Source organism: Garra rufa, chromosome 9 (assembly GCF_049309525.1).
Source record: "Garra rufa chromosome 9, GarRuf1.0, whole genome shotgun sequence".
Classification (NCBI taxonomy): Eukaryota; Metazoa; Chordata; class Actinopteri; order Cypriniformes; family Cyprinidae; genus Garra; species Garra rufa.
The window spans coordinates 7225098-7248633 of record NC_133369.1 but is presented as its reverse complement, the minus strand read 5'-3'; the positions used below and the strand labels follow the sequence as shown (position 1 = coordinate 7248633).

Here is a 23536-nt window from a genome sequence, read left to right as displayed (position 1 = left end):
CGAGCTTGCGTTGTCCTATGGGGGCGTGCATTTTTACACTTACCACAAGCTTTTTTCAGCAAAGTGCGCCGTGCGCGTTGCGCAATGGAACCAATGCCCATACTGGGGCGCTCTTGACCCAGATCTCCACAGCAGGGTGTTTTTGGGCTGTAGGAGTATTTCGTGTGCAGTCTGCAGATCAGTCGCCCACTCCACTATGACCTGCCCACAAATCCTTCCCTCCATACCACCATGTCCAGTCTCTACCCCCGTGAAATCCTCCAGTTACGTCCCAAGATCTGCAACCACGGCAAACCCTGAACCCACCCAAACAGATCCATCCGCAGCAGACAGCAGACACCCGTGCCACTCCTTCAACAACGGGAGATGTGCCAGACAGCGCTGTCGCTACCTCCATGTCTGCAACTTCTGCGGAGGTGCCCACGCCCGCATCATCTGTCCCGTTCACAAATCCATCAATAAAAAATCTAAAAATTACCTTTCGACTCCTGTGAATATTTTGCACCTAGCCATCGAACTCGCCCACCATCCAGACAAAGTTTTTACTGATTATCTCTTGTCTGGGCTCAGCCATGGTTTTAACCCCGGTGTCGAATGTGCGCTTTCCCAAAATACCATTTGCAACAATCTTCAATCCGCCCTCGCAGACCCCGATGTTGTAAATAACCTAATCAAAAAAGAAGTCAATTCAGGCTTCATGATCGGTCCCTTTGACTATCCCCCGTTTGAAGTCTTTCGCATCAGCCCTATTGGAGTGGCCACAAGAAAATTTTCTGGTAAAAAACGTCTAATTATTGACCTATCATCACCCCATAATTCCCCGGTCCCTAGCATCAACAGCCTGATCCCACTCAATGAATTTTCTCTCAGGTACCACGACATAGACCAGGCAGTCGAATTAATTAAAATCGCAGGCCGAGGAGCCTGGCTCGCAAAGGTAGACATCACTGCCGCATTCAAAGTGATGCCCATCCATCCAGACTCATGGCATCTATTCGGAGTTCGATGGTTCGAGAAATTCTACTTTGCCGTCCGTCTCACTTTCGGTTGCAAGAGCAGCCCCAAAATATTCGACATGCTATCGGAAGCTGTTTGCTGGATCCTGTCGAACAACTATGCAATCCCCCACCTCATTCACCTTCTCGATGATTTCCTCGTCATTTCGCCTCCTGACGCGATCCCAGCCGCACATATACTGACAATCCAAAGAGTATTTTCCGAGCTCGGGATCCCCATCGCTCGGGAAAAATCTGAGGGTCCCGCCACATCGATCGAATTTTTAGGCATCAACCTAGACTCAGTTAAGTTTCAGGTCTCCCTGCCTAAAGATAAGATCGATAGGATAATTCTTGTCTCCTCTTCCCTCCTCGACAGCCCAAGCTGCTCCAAACGCGAACTCCTCTCTCTGCTCGGGCACCTAAATTTTGCCATGCGCATCATACCACAAGGACGCCCCTTTATCTCGCACCTTCTCTCACTCGCCTCCTCCGTTCATGCTCTCGAGGATCTCATTTGCCTATCTCACGCGTGCCGCGACGAGCTTAGGCTCTGGATAATGTTCCTTAAACAATGGAACGGCCTTTCCCTCTTTTACAACAACCTCGTCTCTTCTCCCATTGACATCCAACTATTCACAGACGCAGCGCCCTCCGTTGGCTTCGGGGGGTTTTACCAAGGTCGCTGGTTCGCGTCTCCATGGCCCCCCCAGCTGCAGGGTTCCCCCCAGTCCTCAGCTTTTTTTGAGCTCTACCCCCTTGTGGTAGCAGCATACCTGTGGGGGAACGAATGGGCTTCTAAAAGCATCTTAGTGCATTGCGACAACGAAGCAGCCGTTCAGTGCATTAATAAAGGCCGCTCTCATTCCCCTGGCCTCATGCCTCTCATAAGACGCTTAATATGGATCTCGGCATGCGACCAATTTATTTTAGTTGCCAAACATGTTCCAGGTTCAGAAAACCAAATCGCTGACTCCCTATCTCGCTTTCTGTTTCAGAAATTCAGGACGCTGGCTCCAGAGGCGGAACAATCCCCAACTCCAGTTCCTCATTATTCAGAACTAATATTCCCGTAAACCACCCACTGAAACACCTCCTCGATGCATCCCTCAACACCATCCTCCAAGCAGTCTCGCCGAGAACCCTCCAGTCATACACAACTGCGTGGAAATGCTTCAAAGCTTTCCACCTCTCATACAACACACCCTTCCCCGATTTTTCCCTACTCTCAATCACCTCATTTATCTCCTTTCTCAACAAGGTCAAGGGACTCCAAGCCGGCTCCATCAAGGGCTACCTAAGCGGCATCCAATTCTTCCACAAGCTGCTATTCGGCGCACCCTCACCCGGGATAAACAACTCGCTTCTGATCAGGGGAATCCAACGGTCCCGGCCCACCCGGCCTGACCCCAGACTTCCCATAACGCTAGACATCCTCACAAAATGCATCCATACCCTCCGCACCAGTTACCAGCCTCTCAGTACCGCCCGGACACTCGATGCTATGTTCATTTTAGCCTTCTTCGGGTTCCTCAGATGCTCGGAACTCACCATCTCTTCTAAATTCGACCCAGATACCAATCCCACCATTTCAGATTTAACAGTACTCGATAACGGTACAATTTCCTTCCTCATTAAACAAAGCAAGACAGACCAAGCCAAAAAAGGCCACCTCATCTACATCTTCAACCTCCCTTCTCCAATCCAACCCTACCAGTCCATCCTTCAGTTTCTCCGCCTCAGGAATACCCAGGCTAAATCCCCCCGCGAGCCCTTGTTCTTAGACGAAGCCAAAAGACCTGCTAATCGCTTCTGGTTCCAAAAACATCTCAAGTCCGTCCTGCAATCATCAGGCATCCCAGCAGGAAATTTCTCAAGCCACTCTTTTCGCATCGGGGCAGCAACATCAGCAGCCCAGAAAGGCCTCTCTAAACAGCAGATCCAAACCCTAGGAAGATGGTCATCAGAAGCCTTTCAGAGCTACATCAGAACTAGCCAGTCACATATCAAAGAAGCCCACCAAACCCTCATCAGCCCATAAGCCACCCAAAGTAACCTTCTCCAGGTCTCCCTATCCCCCCGCCTGGTGCAATGCTAGGAGTCTTGATCTCCCATCATTGCCATGAGAGCCCTCCCAGGCGGGTCTTTTTCTCCCTCCCGGCCCGGCGGGCCTAACCCTACACCTTTCCCCTGCCTGGTGCAATGCTAGGAGTCTTGATCTCCCATCATTGCCATGAGAGCCCTCCCAGGCAGGTTCTTTCACTTTCCCTTCCCGCCCGGCCGGCCAGACTCTACGCCTCCTCCCCCCGCCTGGTGCAATGTTAGGAGTCCCGATCTCCTATCATTGCCATGAGAGCCCTCCCAGGCGGGCTTGTCTTTCCGCCTCCCGCCCAGCGGGCCAAATGTCATGCCTTCCTCTGTCCGATGCAACGTCCCCGCCTGGTGCCATGCTAGGAGTCTTGATCTCCTATCATTGCCATGAGAGCCCTCCCAGGCAGGTTCGTTCAGTTTTCCCTTTCCACCCAGCGGGCGGGCCAAACGCTACACCTTTCCCCTGCCTGGTGCAATGCTAGGAGTCTTGATCTCCTATCATTGCCATGAGAGCCCTCCCAGGCAGGTTCGTTCAGTTTCCCCTTTCCACCCAGCGGGCGGGCCAAACGCTACACCTTCCCCCTGCCTGGTGCAACGCTAGGAGTCTTGATCTCCTATCATTGCCATGAGAGCCCTCCCAGGCAGGTTCGTTCAGTTTTCCCTTTCCACCCAGCGGGCGGGCCAAACGCTACACCTTTCCCCTGCCTGGTGCAATGCTAGGAGTCTTGATCTCCTATCATTGCCATGAGAGCCCTCCCAGGCAGGTTCGTTCAGTTTCCCCTTCCCACCCAGCGGGCGGGCCAAACGCTACGTCTTCACCCTGCCTGGTGCAATGCTAGGAGTCTTGATCTCCTATCATTGCCATGAGAGCCCTCCCAGGCAGGTTTTTCTCTCATCCCCCCCACCCAGGGGCTAAACTCTCCCTCCCCCCCGCCTGGTGCAACGCTAGGAGTCTTGATCTCCCATCGTTGCCAAGAGAGCCCTCCCAGGCGGGCTTTTCATTCTACCTCCCCGCCGGTGAGAGCCCTCCCGGTCGGGCCTACATACTCGCCGCCCACAAGCGAGACTCATCTATCCAACGCCACGTGCCATAAATCTCCCGCCTATCATCTCAGTAGTCCTTCCGACCCCAAACCACGTACTCCAACATCAACAGCTGGCAGGGCCTACCTGACTGTAGCCTCAAACCAGAGCACTCTGGCCTGCCTACCTGCCAACTTCCCGATCATCAGCCCCCGTCACATTAGTGTCTATTTTGGGGGGTGTCTTTAATCCGGCGGCTGTCCTTCTATCTATTTGCTTTTTGGGGGGTACTCTGGGTTCGGGCCATCCCCGAGCTCGGAGCCCTTCACCGGACAGCACGCCAAACATGCATTTCTATTCTCCGGCTAATTATATGTAAGCGCGAACTCGTGAAATGATGTTTCATTAACAAAGTTCGGGAGAAGCGCGTCAGATACTTAGCGTAAACAGCACAAGAGGAGCCCACTCAAGTCAATCAGCGCCATAGGTTTAAATACAGCGGACTCACCTCCATTCACTTGATGGTTTATCAGTAACCCTCCACCACCCCATCTCCTCACTCCGAGTTCTCACTACTTCTATTGGGGGTACTCTGGGTTCGGGCCATCCCCGAGCTCGGAGCCCTTCACCGGACAGCACGCCAAACATGCATTTCTATTCTCCGGCTAATTATATGTAAGCGCGAACTCGTGAAATGACAATTCTGACTTTATAACGCGCAATTGATATGACGCATTTCTGAGAAATTTTTAGTTTATGTCAGAATTTTGAGTTTATATGACAATTCTGACTTTATAACGCGCAATTGATATGACGCATTTCTGAGAAATTTTTAGTTTATGTCAGAATTTTGAGTTTATATGACACAATTCTGACTTTATAACTCGCAATTGTGAGTTTGACGCATTTCAGAGAAAAATGTTCGAATTTTGAGTTTATATGACAATTCTGACTTTATAACGCGCAATTGATATGACGCATTTCTGAGAAATTTTTAGTTTATATCATGCAATTCTGAAAAAAGTCAGAATTTTGAGTTTATATGACACAATTCTGACTTTATAACTCGCAATTGTGAGTTTGACGCATTTTAGAGAAAAATGTTTGAATTTTGAGTTTATATGACACAATTCTGACTTTATAACGCGCAATTGATATGACGCATTTCTGAGAAATTTTTAGTTTATATCGTGCAATTCTGAAAAAAAGTCAGAATTTTGAGTTTATATGACACAATTCTGACTTTATAACTTGCAATTGTGAGTTTGACGCATTTCAGAGAAAAATGTTCGAATTTTGAGTTTATATGACAATTCTGACTTTATAACGCGCAATTGATATGACGCATTTCTGAGAAATTTTTAGTTTATATCATGCAATTCTGAAAAAAAGTCAGAATTTTGAGTTTATATGACTTTAACTTGCAATTGGGAGTTTATATCACAATTTTGAAAAAAAGTCCGCTTTTTTAGTTTATATCATGTAATTATGAGAAAAAATTCAAAGAATTTTGAATTTATATCATGCAATTCTGACTTTATAACTCGCAATTTTAAGTTTTTATCACACAATTCTGACTATAACTCGCAATTGATATGACGCATTTCTGAGAAGAAAGTCTGAATTTTTAATTTATATCATGCAATTCTGAAAAAAGTCAGAATTTTGAATTTATGTGACACAATTCTGACTTTATAACTCGCAATTGCGAGTTTATGTCATGCAATTCAGAGAAAAAAGTCTGAATTTTTAGTTTATATCACACAATTTTGAGAAAAAAGTCTGCTTTTTTAGTTTATATCACACAATTCTGAGAAAAAAGTCAGATGTGCGAATTTATATCATGCAATTCTGATTTTGTAACTCGCAATTGTGAGTTTATATCACGCAATTTGAAATTGAAGACTTTTTTTAGCTTCATTTACATTTAAAAAGAAATGGAGCAGTATGAATAAATTCTTCAGAACATCTTCTTTTCTGTTTCATGCAAGAAATTAAGTCATGCGAGCTGAGAGCAGGTAAGTGCAGTAAGTACAAATATATTTCTTTTTTTTGCTGAGCTGTTCATTATTTATGCATTCAGCAGTTGCTTTTACCCAAAGTGACTTACAAAAGAAGGAACATAAGCAATTCATCACAGAGCCAGCAATATTTATAGTGTACAGGTTTATTAGAAAGCTCGAGTAAGAAACAAACTAGAGCAGAGGTGAAATGCAATTTTTTCCAGTCATAAAAAGCTGTTGTCATTGTTTTTGCTTTTTCATTGGCTGTCATAGTTCATATCTCTAGCTAATCGTACAAGGCAGGTGAGCAAAAAGACTGTGTAAGCTCAATCAAATAGTATTTTCACGCACAAAAAGTTCTTCTGCTCAAATCTTCTGAAACAGCACAGTGAGTGACAGCTCAGAGAACAGGGGAAGTGTTCCTTTGAGAGCCGTAACTGCTCTTTATCCGAGCTGTGGCAGTTCAGCACGCTGAAAAGCTCCTCTGTGGCCAAACGAAGCTCTCAGCTGATCTGAGGGCAGCGCTTTGGTCCTGTTTACATTCATAATGTCTCAGATACATCACTGAGCAGGTCTGCTTTGCTTTCAAATCATCTTTCATTAATCAATTGAATCGCAATGGTCACATTTGTGATCAAATTTTAGATTCGAGGTTGAGTTTTGAAGGGTGAGAAAAGGGTTGCTGGTGTGTTTTGTGCTACAAATGAGTGTCTAGATTTTGTGTGGACGTTTTGACATTACTGATGTGAGTCGTCACATGACCAGATCCATTTAATTCTAGTTAACTCTTAAAGCAACTAAAACCTAGGTTAATACAAATATGTTTGTGTGTATATATACGCTACCAGTCAAAAGTTTTTGAACAGTAAGTGTTTTTTCTGTTTTGTTTGTTTTTTAAAGAAGTACAGCAAATACAGTAAAACTTTGAAATATTTTTACTATTTAAAATTACTTTTCTCTATTTGAATATATTTTAAAATGTGATTTATTTTTGCGATCAAAGCTGAATTTTCAGCATCATTACTCCAGTCTTCAGTGTCACATGCTTCAGAAATCATTCTAATATGCTGATTTGCTGTTCAAGAAACATTATTATTATTATCAATATTTAAAACAGTTACATAGTTTCAGAATTATTTGATGAATAGAAAGATCCAAAATTTTGCATTTATCTGAAATAAAAAGTTTTTGTAACATTATACACTACCATTTAAAAGCTTTTCTTTTCTTTTTTTAAGAAATTATAGATGCTTTACATTTATCAAAAGTGGTGATATAGATATTTATAATGTTACAAAAGATTTTTATTTCAGATAAATGCTGTTCTTCTGAAATTTCTATTCATCAAAGAAACCTGAATAAATTCTAATCAGCTGTTTTCAACATAATAATAATAATAAATGTTTTTGAGGGTCAAATCAGAATATTAGAATGATTTGTGAAGGATCATGTGGCTGGAGTAATGATGCAAAAATTCAGCTTTGAAATCACAGGAATAAATTACATTTTAAAATATATTCAGATGGAAAACAGTTATTTTAATTAGTAAAAATATTTAGCTATTTTTGCTGTACTCTGGATCAAATAAATGCAGGTATATGATCAAAAACATAATATTGTAAAATAATTACTTCAATATTTTTAAAAATTAATTTTAAAATAACCATCACATTTTTAATACATTTTTGTAAAAAAAAAAAAATAATAATTATATATATATATATATTATTTATTTATATATTATTTATTTATATATTATATTATTTATATTTATTTATTTTTATATATTTGAGGGAATTCAGAAATTAATTTAAAATGCTGATTTACTGCTCAAGGAATATTTCTTATTTATTATCAATGTTGATTAAAACAGTTGTGCTATTTAATAATTTTGTGGAAATTATGCAATTTTTTAGGATTCTTTGAGGAGGAAAGTTCAAAAGATTAAATGTATCATTTTTATTTTATAAATTTATAATTTATCATTTGAAAGATAAAAAAGATACATTTAAGAAATGAATATTATATTATGTTTGAATCCATTGTCAAATGCACAATTTTCAGTCTTCAGTGTCACATGATTGTTCAGAAATCAATCTAATATGCTGATTTGCTGCTCAAGAAAAAATTCTTATCAGCTGTTTAATATTTTTGTGGGAATTCTGCTTTTTTTTCAGGATTCTTTGAGAAATATAAGGTTCAAGGGATAAAAATGTAAAATAGAAAGTATTTTATATTATGTTATCAAAAAAATACTATAATATTTTTTTACATGCCTTAATGTCCTTTTTGATCAATTTAATGCACTAAAAAATAAATATCCACTAAACATCCCAAAAACAAGATAAATGTACTCACTAGCAAAATGTTATAATGTAATATATTAAGACTTGTTTTTCAAATATTTTTTAATAGTTTATTTTCTGAATCCATTAGCAAATGCATAATTAATGCATAAGTAATTGCAAATGCAAAATACAAAAAAAACTGAGGTTTATGAAACGAAAAAACTATTTTGACTCAAATCAATATTTCATACCCATCTATTTATTTATTTAGTACGTGTCGCCATCTAATAAGCAAGATAGTGTAGAGTCAGCTGGCCGTTAATGGCGAAATGAACCCCTTCAGGGTGATACAAGACCCCTCTGCTTTGAGTTTATGTTGTAATAATGGCTGACGAGCTGTACATTATGTCTTACATATTGACCAAGTCTGCAGTTTCAGTCTCCTGTGGGTTTCAGCAACTTACTGTCAACTTTTTTTTTTTTTTTGAGAATAAACATGCCATTTGTGCTCACTTAGCTGGAAAAATAAGGATGAAGTATGCAGAATAGTATCTGCAATATACAGTTGCGATCAAAATTATTCAACCCTTTTGACCTGGAAGACATTTTGCTGCAAAGAAATATTTCGTGAAAACAATTCAACAAGCGCATCAGTACACTATTAGAGAAAGTGTATTCATACACATTTGAGTAAGTTTGAGAACGTAAGTTGATGAATAATGAGAAAAAAATCAAAAAAATTTGGTGCAGATTCTTTTATTCTTTAAAACCAGCAATAAACGCTGCTTGGAGGTGCTTAGAAGCGTCTGTCACCTCTCTACAGCAATCTTGGCCTATTTCTTACCTGAAAAAGCTTTTAGATCACAGATAATCTTTGGTTTTTACTTTGCCACTGCTTTCTTCAAATTCAATCAAATATGTTCAATGAGAATTAAATCTGGAGACTGAACAGGATACTTAAGAACATTCCATGACTGAACCCTGAACCAAGCATAAGTAGATTTTAGATGTATATTTTGAGATAACTGTCCTGCAGTCCATTGGTCATTAGCTTCAGGCTTTGTACCTAAAGCATCTCAATTCTTGCCAAAATTGCCTGATGCTTCAAAGAATCCATGATATCCTTCATACAGTCATGATTACAGTAAAACAACCCCATAGCAGGACTGATCCACCTCAGTATTTGACGATGGAGATAGTGTTCTTCTGCTTATAAGCCTTTTTTTTGCACCAGACATACGGCTGATCCATAGGTCCAAAAAGTTCTAGTTTGGTCACATCACTCCATCACTTTCAGAACTCCACAGGTCTTTCCAAATTATCTTTATTATACTCTGCATTGAAATGTTTTTCCTCCTTTCATCAGGTCATCTTGCAAGTCGGTGGCTGTATATTTCAGGTTTTTTCGCAGTTGCTCTGATCAAACATTTCATGATATTGTGCTTTTTTGTTCAAGACCCTTAAAGGTTTTCTAGTACAACACACTTTAAACTAAGGAATAAGGCAGCCAGTTGTGTCTATTTCTTCTCTATAGCTTTTGTGAGAGCTCTGTTGACTTTACCATATGTGACCCTGGACCACAAAACCAGTCTTAAGTCGCTGGGGTATATTTGTAGCAATAGCCAAAAATACATTGTATGGGTCAAAATTATTGATTTTCCTTTTATGCCAAAAATCATTAGGAAATTAATTAGAGATCATGTTCCATAAAGATTTTTTTGTAAAATTCCTACTGTAAATATATCAAAATGTAATTTTTGATTAGTAATATGCAATGTTAAGAACTTAATTTGGACAACTTTAAAGGTGATTTTCTCAGTATTTAGATTTTTTTGCACCCTCAGATTCCTGATTTTCAAATAGATGTATCAAACCATACATCAATGGAAAGCTTATTTATTGAGCTTTCATATGATGTATACATCTCAGTTTTGTAAAATTTAACCTTATGACTGGTTTTGTGGTCCAGGGTCACATATGTGCTTAATAAGCACTAATAAACTGCCAATATGCTAGACGTATGTATGTGTAACAGCCCAAGCTTATTCTGTTTTTTTTTTGTTTTTTTTTTTTTTTGTTTTTTTTGAGTTTCTAAAGGCTTAATTGTGTTTTCAGACAATTTTGTTCGCTAGCATAACAATAATTGACTTAAAACAGCAATGTTGGATAGGGGTTGAATAATTATGACTTAGCTGTGTTATTAAACCCCCAAAAGTCAAATTTGGTGCAGAGTCTTTTATTCTTTAAAACCACCAATAAATGTTGCTTAGAAGCTTTTGGAAGCTTCTGTCACCTCTACACTGCAATCTTTGCCCATTCATCGCCTGAAAAGCTTTCAGATCACTGATAATCATTGGTTTTCACTTTGCCACTGCTTTCTTTAAATTCAACCAAATATTTTCAATGAGAATTAAATCTGGAAACTAAACAGACCACTCAAGAACATTCTACAACTGAACCCTGATCCCAAGCATAAGTAGATTTGGATGTATACTTTTGGATGGCTGTCCTGCAGGAGAGTTCATTGTTCATAAACTTCAGTCTTGTCATCAAAACTCTTGCCAAAATTGCCTGATACTTCAAAGAATCCATGATGTCCTTCATACGGTCATGATTGTAATAAAACAACCCTATAACAGGACTGGCCCACTTCCATGTTTGATGATAAAGGTGGTGTTCTTCTGCTTATAGGCTTTGCCTTTTTTTGCACCAGACATACTGCTGATCCATAAGTCCAGAAAGTTCCAGTTTGGTTACATCTCTTCATAAAATATTCTTCCAGAACTCCACAGGTCTTATCCAAATGAATCTTGGCATGTTCAAGTCTGCCTTTTTGTTGTTCTTGGTCAAGAGTGGTATTCGGTGAGATGCCTCAACATGAAGACCATACTTGTCTAGTGTTCATCTTGTACCCCTGCATTGAAATGTTTTTCCTCTTTTCGTTGGGTCATCTTGCAAGTCTGTGGCTGTACATTTCAGGCGATATGGCCTAAAAATAAAATCCCCGATTTTTTTCACAAAAAAATCCGATTTACGATTTTAATCGATTTTTTCCCCCCTACTTCTGTTAGCATGTAAAGAAACCCCAGCTTTTCCACAATATATATATATGGCCACTATATATTTTGCAATATACATTGCAACTGCATCAGTGCTTTCCACCAGGCCCCATTCTTATCATACCAGACAGAGTAAATGTTTGTAAGACAAATAAATATGAGATGGGAGGAAAATAGATATTGCCATGCTTTTCTCTTGCACTTATATCCTATACAAAAATATACAATTTTGAACACAGAAATATTAAATGATTTAAATAACTGAAACGATCTGCCAGCAGGTGGTGGTAAGACACTGATTTAATTACTGAATCATATTCATTTGATTCGTTTGAATGGATGGTTCATTCAAGAATAAAGCAAGTGACTCTTTATGAATGGGAAATTGAATCATTTTACTAGATTCGTTTAAAAACGCACGTTCATTCATAAATGAAACACCGCTGTGTTTGAGTGGAGATGCACAGCGGCTCAGTTGTGACTTGTTTCAGACCACCTCTGACGACGAAACAGAGCAAAATCAGGCAATAGTGTTATAGTCAGACAATGTAAGTCACTTAATAATAACTTCTTGTTTATTTAACTGTTGTAATAAATCAATATCTCGTTTACAAACTCCCTTAAAAATGATTAAAAGCTGTCACTCATCTTAGTTCGCAATCTCACAAAGCTCTATTATAATAAACAAAGCTACTGCCCATTCAGTCTCTTATTTACACTCTCTACACTTGAGATACATTAGCCAACATGCAAAACACATAGAAACCTTTGAAGCTCCACTCAGCGCAAACACTAATATGCTGGTCGGGTCAGTCGCACATGGTGCTCCTAAATATTTTTTCATAGTCGCACGTAGTAGTTTTTTTTTGCCCTTGAACGGCGGGTCGCACCAGTCGCACCATTGAGAAATTAGGTCGCACTCTAGAGCCCTGATATGCAAATAATTCGCCATTGTCTTCAATCATCTCTCTACTCTGTTTATGTGGTAAGTGAAATTGTATGTACTGTAATGTAACAGGCTAACTTGCTAGTAAGCAGCTAATCATGTCCCCTTAGTGACTCGCGTTATTTTACCAGAATGCGTTGTTTTCCGTTCTGAATACATATATATTTTTTTTATTAAAAAATCGCGATACCTCGATTTAATAAAAAATTAAATCGTCTTGAAACATAAATTCGAATTAATCGAAAAAAACGAAAGAATCACCGAGCCATAATCTTTTAAAATGCTTTTGTTTTGCTATGATAAAAATAAGTGACCTAAAGAATTAGTTTATTTCCAGAACACAAATTAACAGATGATTTACTCACCTTTTTGTCATCCAAGATCTTCATGTCTTTCTTTCTTCAGTCGTAAAGGAATTATGTTTCTTAAGGAAACATTTCAGGAATTATCTCCATAGAGTGGACTTCTATGGTGCACGCGAGTTTGAACTTCCAAAATGCAGTTTAAATGCAGCTTTAAATAGCTCTAAACGATCCCAGCTGAGGAAGTAGGGTCTCATCTAGCGAAACGGTCATTTTCGAAACATATCGACAATTTATATACTTTTTAACCTCAAATGCTTTGCATGTTCACTTTGTAAAGTTGGAGGAGAAATGAGATGGGAGTTTTTCAACACACCCTAACTGACTTGAACTGGAAAAAATGCAGGAAGTTCACGCAGACCTAGACAAGACCAGTATTTTAGGTTAAAAACTATATAAATCATCAATTAGTTTCACTAGATAAGACCCTTCTTCCTCAGCTGGGATCATTTAGAGCCCTTTGAAGCTGCATTTAACCTGCATTTTGGAAGTTTAAACTTGGGGCACCATTGAAGTCCATTATATGGAGATAATTCCTAAAATGTTTTCCTCAAGAAACATAATTTTTTATCGACTGAAGAAAAAAAGATATGAACATCTTGGATGACAAAGGGCTAAATTATCTGTATAATTATCTAAATAAATCTTTGTTCTGACAGTGATCTACTCCTTTAAAACAGCAATGTTGAATAGGGGTTAAATAATTATGACATACTGTAGCTGTGTTATTAAAAAATCCGGTAACACTTTAGAATAGGGAACACTTATTCACTTATTCAAGTATTATTAATAGTTAGTAAGGTAGTTGTTAAGTTTAGGTATTGGGTAGGATTAGGGATGTAGAATAAGGTCATGTAGAATAAAGCATTAATATCTGCCAAATTAGTGCTAATAAATGGCTAATGTATGAGACCGTAAAATAAAGTGTTACCAAAAATCATTATATATTGACATTATCACTTTAAATATGCCAGTAAACTGTTGTAGATGCAATTTTAATAAAGTTCCTGATCTTCAGAAAAGCTTGTATTTGTAAAGTACTGCAGTTTCTGGCGGGTGGAATAATTTCGATTGCAACTCTAGTATCTAGAATAACATTATATGTTCACTTGTCTCCGCAGGTGATAAAAGGGCTGCCTGCGGGGATCCGGGCACGCCGGCCCATGCCACCCGAGAGGAGGGCAGCTTTCAGCAGCACGCCAAAGTGCGCTTCACTTGCGCCACGGGTCACACGCTCTACGGCTCGGCGGAACGGATCTGCTTCCCCAACGGCACTTGGTCGGGCCGTCAGCCCACCTGCAAACGTGAGTAACTCCTTCAGACGTCTTGAATAATGCATGCGCACAGCGTGAGAACACATCGAGACACTGATATGCATCAAACGAGAAGTCTTTTCTCTCTACGAACGTTTGAGGCGGTGTCACGGCATTCAAGCGTTCTGTAATTCACGCAAAAGACGACCTTGCACCGGAGGCTTTTGAAGAAATGGCACAAGTGTTGTTCTTTTCTGCTTCTGCAGCTCTTTTAGTCTGACGCATTGTCCGTGTCATCTCGAGGGTGACAGGTTATTGCGGTCCAGCGCCATGCTGGGCTATAAAACAGATTTACAGATTGTTAGCGCGCAAGTCCCAGGAGGCGGAAATTTCTCAAGCTTGAATGTTTTTGCTACGCAGCTCTGGTCTAACAGCTTGTCTTGCATTAAATCCCATCATGCCCCCCTGTGATTTTCCAGGCCGAACAAACACCAACATCTCCTGCAGTTTAACCCCGCTCAACCCATGCATGAGGGGAGAAAACTGAAAGAAATCTATTAGCTTTGCTAAAATATCCCTGTTAAAACATCCAAGGCTCTTAGAAAAAAACAGCTCAAATTAATACAGAATGATCAAGTTGTGTATAAGAATGTACTATTATAGTATTTGTTAATATTTGAATTAGAATTTTATTTGGTAACATATTGATTTAAGGACCAATTCTCACTATTAACTAGTTGCTTAAAGCATGCATATTACTAGCATATTGGCAGTTTATTAATGCTTATGAAGCACATATGTGACCCTGGACCACAAAACCAGTCATAAGGTTAAATTTTACAAAACTGAGCTGTATATATAATATGAAAGCTCAGTAAATAAGCTTTCTATTGATGTATGGTTTGTTAGGATAGGACAATATATGGCCAAGATACATCTATTTGAATATCTGGAATCTGAGGGTGCAAAAAAATCCAAATCCTGAGAAAATCACCTTTAAAGTTGTCCAAATTAGGTTCTTAGCAATGCATATTACTAATCAAAAATTACATTTTGATAGGTTTACAGTAGGAATTTTACAAAAAATCTTCATGGAACATGATCTTTACTTAATTTCCTAATGATTTTTGGCATAAAAGAAAAATCAATAATTTTGACCCATGCAGTGTATTTTTGGCTATTGCAACAAACATACCCCAGCGACTTAAGACTGGTTTTGTGGTCCAGGGTCACATATTAATGCCTTATTTTACATCCCTTAATTCTACCCCAGACCTAAACTTAACTACTACCTTACTAACTATTAATAAGCAAATTAGGAGTTTATTGACATAAAAGTCATAGTAAATAGTTAATAGTGAGAATGGGTCCTCAAACTAAAGTGTAATAATTTTTATTTTATTTTATTTTTTAGTTTAAGTTTGATTAATTGAATGTGCATTTGTGTTTTATTTCTGTTTGGCATTTTTATTTTTATTGCAATTTTAGTTAGGTTAGTACTTTCTAATTTTCATTAAGGTTTTCATCTTATATTTACATTTTTATTGCAATTTTATTTCAACCTTATTTCAGTTAACAAAAATTATTATTTTAATAGTTTTCGTTGTAGTCAACAACACTGGACTGAAGCAAATTTTCTGGAAGTTTGTTATGCCAATTTTTGTAAAAACTTTAAAATTTATCATTTTTTATTAGTCATATATTATTGTACTATTTATTAAAGTATTTTTTATTATTCATTTTAATTTAAGTTTTGATCATTGTATTATGTGCTTTGTCATGTTTCATGTTCTATTTAGTGTAACTTTTTTGATTTCAGTTTAGCAATTTTAGTACTTTACTTTTACTTTACTTATTTCAATTAGCATTCAAGGCAATATTTCTTTTTTCCATTTAAATTTTTTATCTAATATTTATTATTATTTAAATTTTATTTTAATTGACAAAAATATTTTAAATTGTTTTAGTTAACAATAACCACACTGGACTAAAGCAAATTTTCAGAAAGTTTGTTATGCCATTTTTGGGGAAAAGAAGTATTTATATTGTTATTTATTGATTAGTCATATATTATTCTACTATTTATTAATATTTAGAATTTTTTTTTTTTCATTTGAATTTTAGTGTAAGTTATGTGCTTTGTCATGTTTATTCATTTTTTTTTTATCTTTCCAAAAAAAAATTCAGTTTTATCAGTTTCAGTTAGCTTTCAAGGCAGTATTTCTTATTTCCATTTATTCCAGTTTCCAAGTTTTTCATCTAAAATTTTTATTTTATTTAACTTTTGTTTCAAGTAAAAAATTTTGTTTTGTTTTTCATCTAATATTTGTGTTTTAATTATTTTTATTTTTTTAATTAACAAAAATGTTGTTGTTTTTATTTAAATTATTTTTTAATTGTAGTTTACATTTTAATAATTGTATTATGTGCTTTGTTTATTCAGTTTTTATCTTTCTGTTTACTTAACATTTTTAATTTTCAATGTGATCTTAGTACTTTGACCTTATTTCAGTTAGCTTTCAAGGCAATATTTCTCATTTCCAGTATCTCAGTTCCAATATTTTTTTAGTTTTTAATTTAACATTTATATTTTTAGTGTTAGTAACTTTCTAACAGCAACAAAAAAGGCAGATGTGACGGGTAGTACATTTAATTAAATTTTTTTAAGCAAAAATGGTGTTTTCTTGTAAAATGTGCACTAATAATCTTTATTTCCTACTTGAAAAAATATTTGTTTACAGGTTATTTCCTGTAATCACAAGCATATTCATTTTCTAAAGCCTAATATGTGACCCTGGACCACAAAACCAGTCATAAGGTTCAATTTTACAAAACTGAGCTGTATATATAATATGAAAGCTCAGTAAATAAGCTTTCTATTGATGTATGGTTTGTTAGGATAGGACAATATTTGGCCGAGATACATCTATTTGAAAATCTGCAATCTGAGGGTGCAAAAAAATCAAAATCCTGAGAAAATCACCTTTAGAGTTGTCCAAATTAGGATCTTAACAATGCATATTACTAATCAAAAATTACATTTTGATACATTTACAGTAGGAATTTTTCAAAAAATCTTCATGGAGCATGATCTTTACTTAATTTCCTAATGATTTTTGACATAAAAGAAAAATCAATAATTTTGACCCATGCAATGTATTTTTGGCTATTGCTACAAACATACCCCAGCGACTTAAGACTGGTTTTGTGGTCCAGGGTCACATATGTTCATAAAGTCCTACATGAAGTTAATGACCCAGCTGGACGTGTGTTTTTCAGCTAATGTGATCTTTTTTTTTCTTCCAATAGCTGTTCAATGCGGGAATCCTGGGACTCCGGCTAATGGGCGAATTTCTCGCGTTCATGGCACCACCTTCTCTCACTCCATCATCTACTCGTGCGTGGATGGATACCGGCTCTCGGGTTCGCCCTCCCGTCAGTGCCTGGCGAACGGTACCTGGTCTGGCAGCGAGCCCAACTGCACCCGTACGTACTCCAGCTCTGTTGCCTTACATCCTGGAAAAACTGAAACATGTTGGCAGCGTTTAAGTCTCCCTTCATCTGTTTTGTTTTTCCCCCCAACTGCGTTTCTCAAGAAATGTTGGCATTCGAGCAGGAAAGACTTTTCTGTAATAACACGACGCCCATTTGTAATTAGCCCAACCATCTTATCATGCGGCTGTTGTTGCTCAGATGTGGACCCTGTTCACCTCGTGAGCAATCTCATTAATGGAGGCAGATTTATTACTGCCGCCGTCTAAGTAATAGTAGGATGAGATGACAGGCAGAATCAATCTCACGCTGACGTATAATGCGAGATTGATGTTGGGGTAGTGGGAGAATAATGAGCGGGGGAGTGCTGCAGGACTGCGGTGAATTTCGCATGACATTACTCAACGCTCTGAGGAGAAGCTCTTTGTTGATGTGACAAGATAAACTGTGGATGTTAAAGGTGAAGTCATTTCGGATTGGCACAAATGATGAATGTAATCAAACACTCCCTCCGCCTGTCATTGATTAGTCAAACAGGAAGTCCTGCCCCGAATGCACTGCGCTTATATTGTTTCAGTCGGGCCAAAACGATCATTTGTCTTTTTAATGTGTCATATAACCATTGACATCCAGTGCTGGGATGATTACTTTCAAATTAATAGACTGTTGCTGTTAGTAATGTACTACTTTTAGACTACTTGTGATCTAACATGATTGTCACGCTGATTTGAAGAGAATAATCTGGTACCATACTGATATAAAACAAAAAGAAAACAATATACAGTTGAGGTCAAAAGTTTACAACCCCCTTTCAGAATCTGCAAAATGTTAATTATTCTAGAAAAATAAGAGGGATCATGCAAAACACATGTTGTTATTATTTAGTAGTGACCTGAATAAGATATTTCACATAAAAGATGTTTACATATAGTCCACAAGAGAAAATAATAGTTGAATTTATAAAAGTTTACATACACTTGATTCTTAATACTGTGTTGTTACCTGAATGATCAACAGCTGTTTTTTGCTTTGTTTTGTTTAGTGATAGTTGTTCATGAGTCTGCGGTTTGTCCTGAACTGCCTGCTGTTCTTAAGAAAAATCCTTCAGGTCCCACAAATTCTTTGGTTTTCCAGCATTTTTGTGTATTCGAAACCTTTCCATCAATGACTGTATGATTTTGAGATTAGTCTTTTCACACTGAGGACAACTCACTGAGGAAGGACTCATGTGCAGCTATTACAGAAGGTTCAAATGCTCACTGATGCTCCAGAAGGAAAAAACATGCATTAAGAGCCGGGGGTCTGAAAACTTTTTGAATTTGAAGATCAGGGTAAAATTGACTTATTTTGCCTTCTAGGAAACATGTAACTATCTTCTGTAGCCTCTAAATGGCAGTACTAAATGAAAATAATATGATATTTAGGCAAAATAATAAAAATGTACTGTACACATCTCCATTCTGTTCAAAAGTTTTCACCCCCTGGCTCTTAATGCATTCCTTCTGGGGCATCAGGGAGCGTTTGAACCTTCTGTAACAGTTGCATATGAGTCCCTCAGTTGTCCTCAGTGTGAAAAGATGGATCTCAAAATCATACAGTCATTGTTGGAAAGAGTTCAAACACAAAAATGCTGAAACACCAAAGAAAAACTGAAGAACAGCAGGCAGTTTAACTGTTCAGGACAAACAAGGGACTCAAGTCCAACTATCACTAATCAAAACAAAAAACACAGCTGTGGATCATTCAGGTAACAACACAGTATTAAGAATCAAGTGTATGTAAATTTTTGAACAGGGTCATTTTTATAAATTAAACTATTATTTTCTCTTGTGGACTATATGTAAACATATTTTATGTGAAATGTCTTATTCAGGTCAGTACTAAATAAAAAGTAACATGCATTTTGCACACTTCCTCTTATTTTGGTAAAATAATTAATATTTTGCAGATTCTGCAAGGTATATGTAAATGTTTGACTTCAACTGTACTGTATGTTGCATTTTTAATAAACAAGCATGAAGTGCTTTAAATCAGTGTTTCACAGTTTTCATAAGTAAAAAAATTCCCACAGCACACTACCAACCACTAACTATGGCAAAATTTCACAAACATGCATTGCTTCAAATGGCATATCAAAACTGGATATTATATTAAAAGTAGTGCTCACATTTAATGTAACACTTAATCTAAAGTCAGGTAGAAACACGTCAATAGGTAGCTGTATCTTGTTAGTGATGATAAAAAAAACTAATTCACATATCGTTGGGTGCAAACCTCATATGTTCAAAACCATTACTACTAAATATCCTAATGATTTTTGGCATAAAAGAAAAATCGATCAATTTTGACCCATACAATGTATTTTTGGATATTGCTACAAATATACCTGTGCTACTTAAGACTAGTTTTGTGGTCCAGGATCACAAATTATAAATGATATTACTTTACAACATGAACATGTAAAAAGCAATCAACTTTTTAGAATTAAAAATTTCCAAGTTAGAAACAATTAAGCATCTAAAATCAATAATTTATGAATATTTAATTGCCATTGTGTAATCACGTAATCTGATTATGAGCATTGTAAAATTATATGGATATACTATTTTTTTTTAAGTTTGGTGTTTATATGATTTTTAAGAGGTTTCTTATGCTCACAAAAAGATGCATTTATTTGATCAAAAATACAGTAAACTGTAATATTATATAATATTTTTACAATTCAAAATTGCTGTAAATATATTTTAAAATGTAATTAATTTCTGTGATCAAAGCTGCATTTTCAGCATCATTACTCCAGTCTTCAGTGTCACATGATCCTTCAGAAATCATTCTAATATGCTGATTTGCTGCTAGAGAAACATTTTCCTTTATTTATACAAAATAAATAGTAAACAAATAGTGATGCAATTATTTCAGGAGTATCAGATGAATATAAAAAAATGGGGGGGAAATTGGATCTAAAATATGATCATGCAGAATAAGGCATTAATATGTGCTTTTTAAGGTGAGACACAGCCAATTTACCCAGTTAATTGATTACATTTTAAACTTTTTTGGTATTACAAGTTTGCAAAATATGCAAATAATGCATTATTGAATGAAATATGTGCTAATTTTCATACATTTCTAGTACAAAAATCTAAACACTGGATGAAGATCTCATTTTCTCACTTCATAATTCAGAAAAAAATGAATTGTTTTACCATTTTGGGGGGAATGAAATGTTGTATAAAATCAAGCAAATTATATATGAACAAATCCCTCTGTAAAAACCTTCAGGATATAGACAGGAATAAAAATCTAAAGTCTGGTGTGTGTAAGTGCAAGTGAAGTGGAGATTTATGGCTCAGTGTAGGAGAAAAAACTCAACTCATTTAAGAAAACAACCTTTAAAAATATGTATTGTAATTGAAATCTATTGACACAAACCGATAAATTGCTATAAAAGAGACACTTAACAGTGTCTTTTGGGTGCTTTCTTTCCACTAGTCTGAAAAAATGCTTTATGAAACACCAAAAAGCCCCAAATCTCAAACTTGACAGGTGCATGACAGGTGTTTTTGCCTGCAGTGTCTTCCCTTAAGTACTAATAAATAGCTAATATGCATGCTAATAAGTAATATTTTATGCTCACAAAAAGATGCATTTATTTAGTCAAAAATACAGTAAACACAGTAGTATTATGTAACAAAAATAACTAATAGTTATCACTGTACCTTACTTATCAATTACATTGATAATTTTTTTTAGAAAAAAGTTTTCTAAAATGTTAGGTTTAAATATGCAAATGAGCCATTATTTAATAAAATGGGCTAATTTTTATACATTTCTAGTAACAAAAATCTAAACACTGGATGAAGTCTATGCTAGTAATATGCATGATAATAAGCAACTAGTTAATAGTGAGAATTGAATGTGTGAATGTTTACTACTGAATATTATTGCAACGATAATATTACTATGAATGCAATAAGGTAATATCCTAATGCTTTGACAGTCTAAGTGCTGTTGAACTGAAGATGTTGTTCTGCACGATGACAAAATGTGCCATATTTCAGCTGTAACCTGAGGCTTGACCATTATGCTCTCAGTGTGACAGGCAGAACTGTAACAGAAGCATCCAGAATAATTGTTTGTTTAGTTTTAGTTCCCTGGGAGACAGTCTTGAATCCATAAACAATTTAATGATGTTGTGTGTTTAGACTCTTCATGTTCACCCACACAAATAATGGTGTCACTGTTGTAAGACGTACATTTCCATAATGCACTGTCCTTCTTCTGCTCTAATAGTGATTAGCTGTGGGGAGCCGGGAGTACCTGCCAACGGCCTGAGGTTCGGTGAGGACTTCACCGTCGGCCAGAACGTGACGTATTCCTGCCAGGCCGGGTATGTGATGGAGAACGGGAGCTTCGTTATCCGCACCTGCACCCACAACGGCACCTGGAGCGGAACATTACCCACCTGCCAAGGTACAGAGTTTGAAGGCCTTTCTTTTTCTTGAAATTACGACACTGAGACTTTTTGGTGCTTTGCCGAGGCATTGAGTGCCACAAACAAACAGATGTTGCTCTGTAGTTGCCAGGGCTTCTTGGATGGCAAACGGGCCATTGTTTCTGAAGGAAGGCATCAAAGAATAAGGGTTAACCACGACAGTTTTTCTCACACGTCAGAAGAGAGCGAGAGTTAGAGAGAGAGAGAGGAGATTCATGAATATTTGACAACCTTTCTCTCTGAGCACTCGCTTGTAGGAACGGTCGTTGACTTTCTGTATCCTTCGATTACTGAGACGATTCAAACAAGTTAAAAACAGACCCACATAGCCTCTGTGCTCAGGTAGATGAGAAATTAAATGGACGTGAATGTTTTTGAAATCAGCATTTCAGGTTAAGATTGATAATTAGTGAAAATGCATATCTGAAAACTATATAAATGATCACTATTTCACAATTTTTCAAACTTCTTTAAGTTTTGTATGTTTATACATATATAAAATTATTTATTTATTTGTTTGTTGTCATTTTTTTTATGTCCAATCACAATAAAATGGACCACAAAAATAAATAAATATTTAAATCTATAAAAATAAATATAAATGGCCATTGTTAATAAAAACTAATTTAAATGATTGAATAATCAAATCACCAAACAAATGAATATATATTTATTTTTAGCATTAATTTGTGTTTTTGTTTGTTTGTTTGTTTGTTCATATTTTATCATTGTCCTTGAAATGTTTTTGTTCTTTTTTTGTATTTAAGCCTGGGCTTGTTACTTTTGGTTGTCAGCAACAAGTGTTCATCACCTTTTAAACTGATTTAGTTAACAAATGTAAATTACTTTAATATTACAAAAATAATAAATAATTTAATTTTTAATAATTTTCCAAAAATGTGAAAATTATTTTAAATATAGCTGCAAGCAGCAATTACGGGGCCAAGCATTCAAAGGGGAAAATGAGGAGCTAAGGATGGCAGGAACAGCAGACCAACTGCAACAATAAGTAAAAAGAAGCCGTTTCAGGATGATTTTAGTCAAAACGACAGAAAAATATTGTTGAACGCCTACTGGTATGATTTAATGACTTATTACGTTTGTTATCAAAATCGATGTGGTGAGTTTAGTGTGAGGTGACAAAGGCACACACAAAGTTTGGTGTCATTATGTCAAAGCTTTGCAGAGATAAAGCCTCAGAATCATTTTGGCATCAAGCCTAAAATTTGTAGAGGCGCTGTACGAAAACGGTTTCATCTATCAACATGAAATCCATAACTTTTTGTCAGCACAGTCTGAAGATGATCTGACTCGATTTTGTTGAAAATCGGACCAACGGTCTAGGACTAGTTCGAAAAAGTAGGTTTTCAACATAAACCAAAATGGCGGACATGAAGATTGACCAACTGTGTCATAATTGGTATCTATGTTGTCGGCATGACCCAAGGAATATTTTGAGACTAATCTAATTACAATAGGCTAATGCTGTCTACAGTTATTATCATTTTTGTTCATTTTATAATTCATAG

The 23536-nt window shown here is 36.8% G+C and overlaps 1 protein-coding gene across 1 annotated transcript in view; it reads left to right on the top strand.

Annotated features, from left to right (window-relative positions):
• csmd3a (CUB and Sushi multiple domains 3a) overlaps window positions 1-23536 on the top strand; it is a 516772-nt gene that overhangs the window by 441528 nt on the left and 51708 nt on the right. The window contains exons 57-59 of the mRNA XM_073847643.1: window positions 13889-14071; window positions 17330-17506; window positions 21806-21985. Coding sequence (XP_073703744.1) covers window positions 13889-14071; window positions 17330-17506; window positions 21806-21985 — 540 coding nt within the window. The remainder of the gene's footprint in view (window positions 1-13888; window positions 14072-17329; window positions 17507-21805; window positions 21986-23536) is intronic.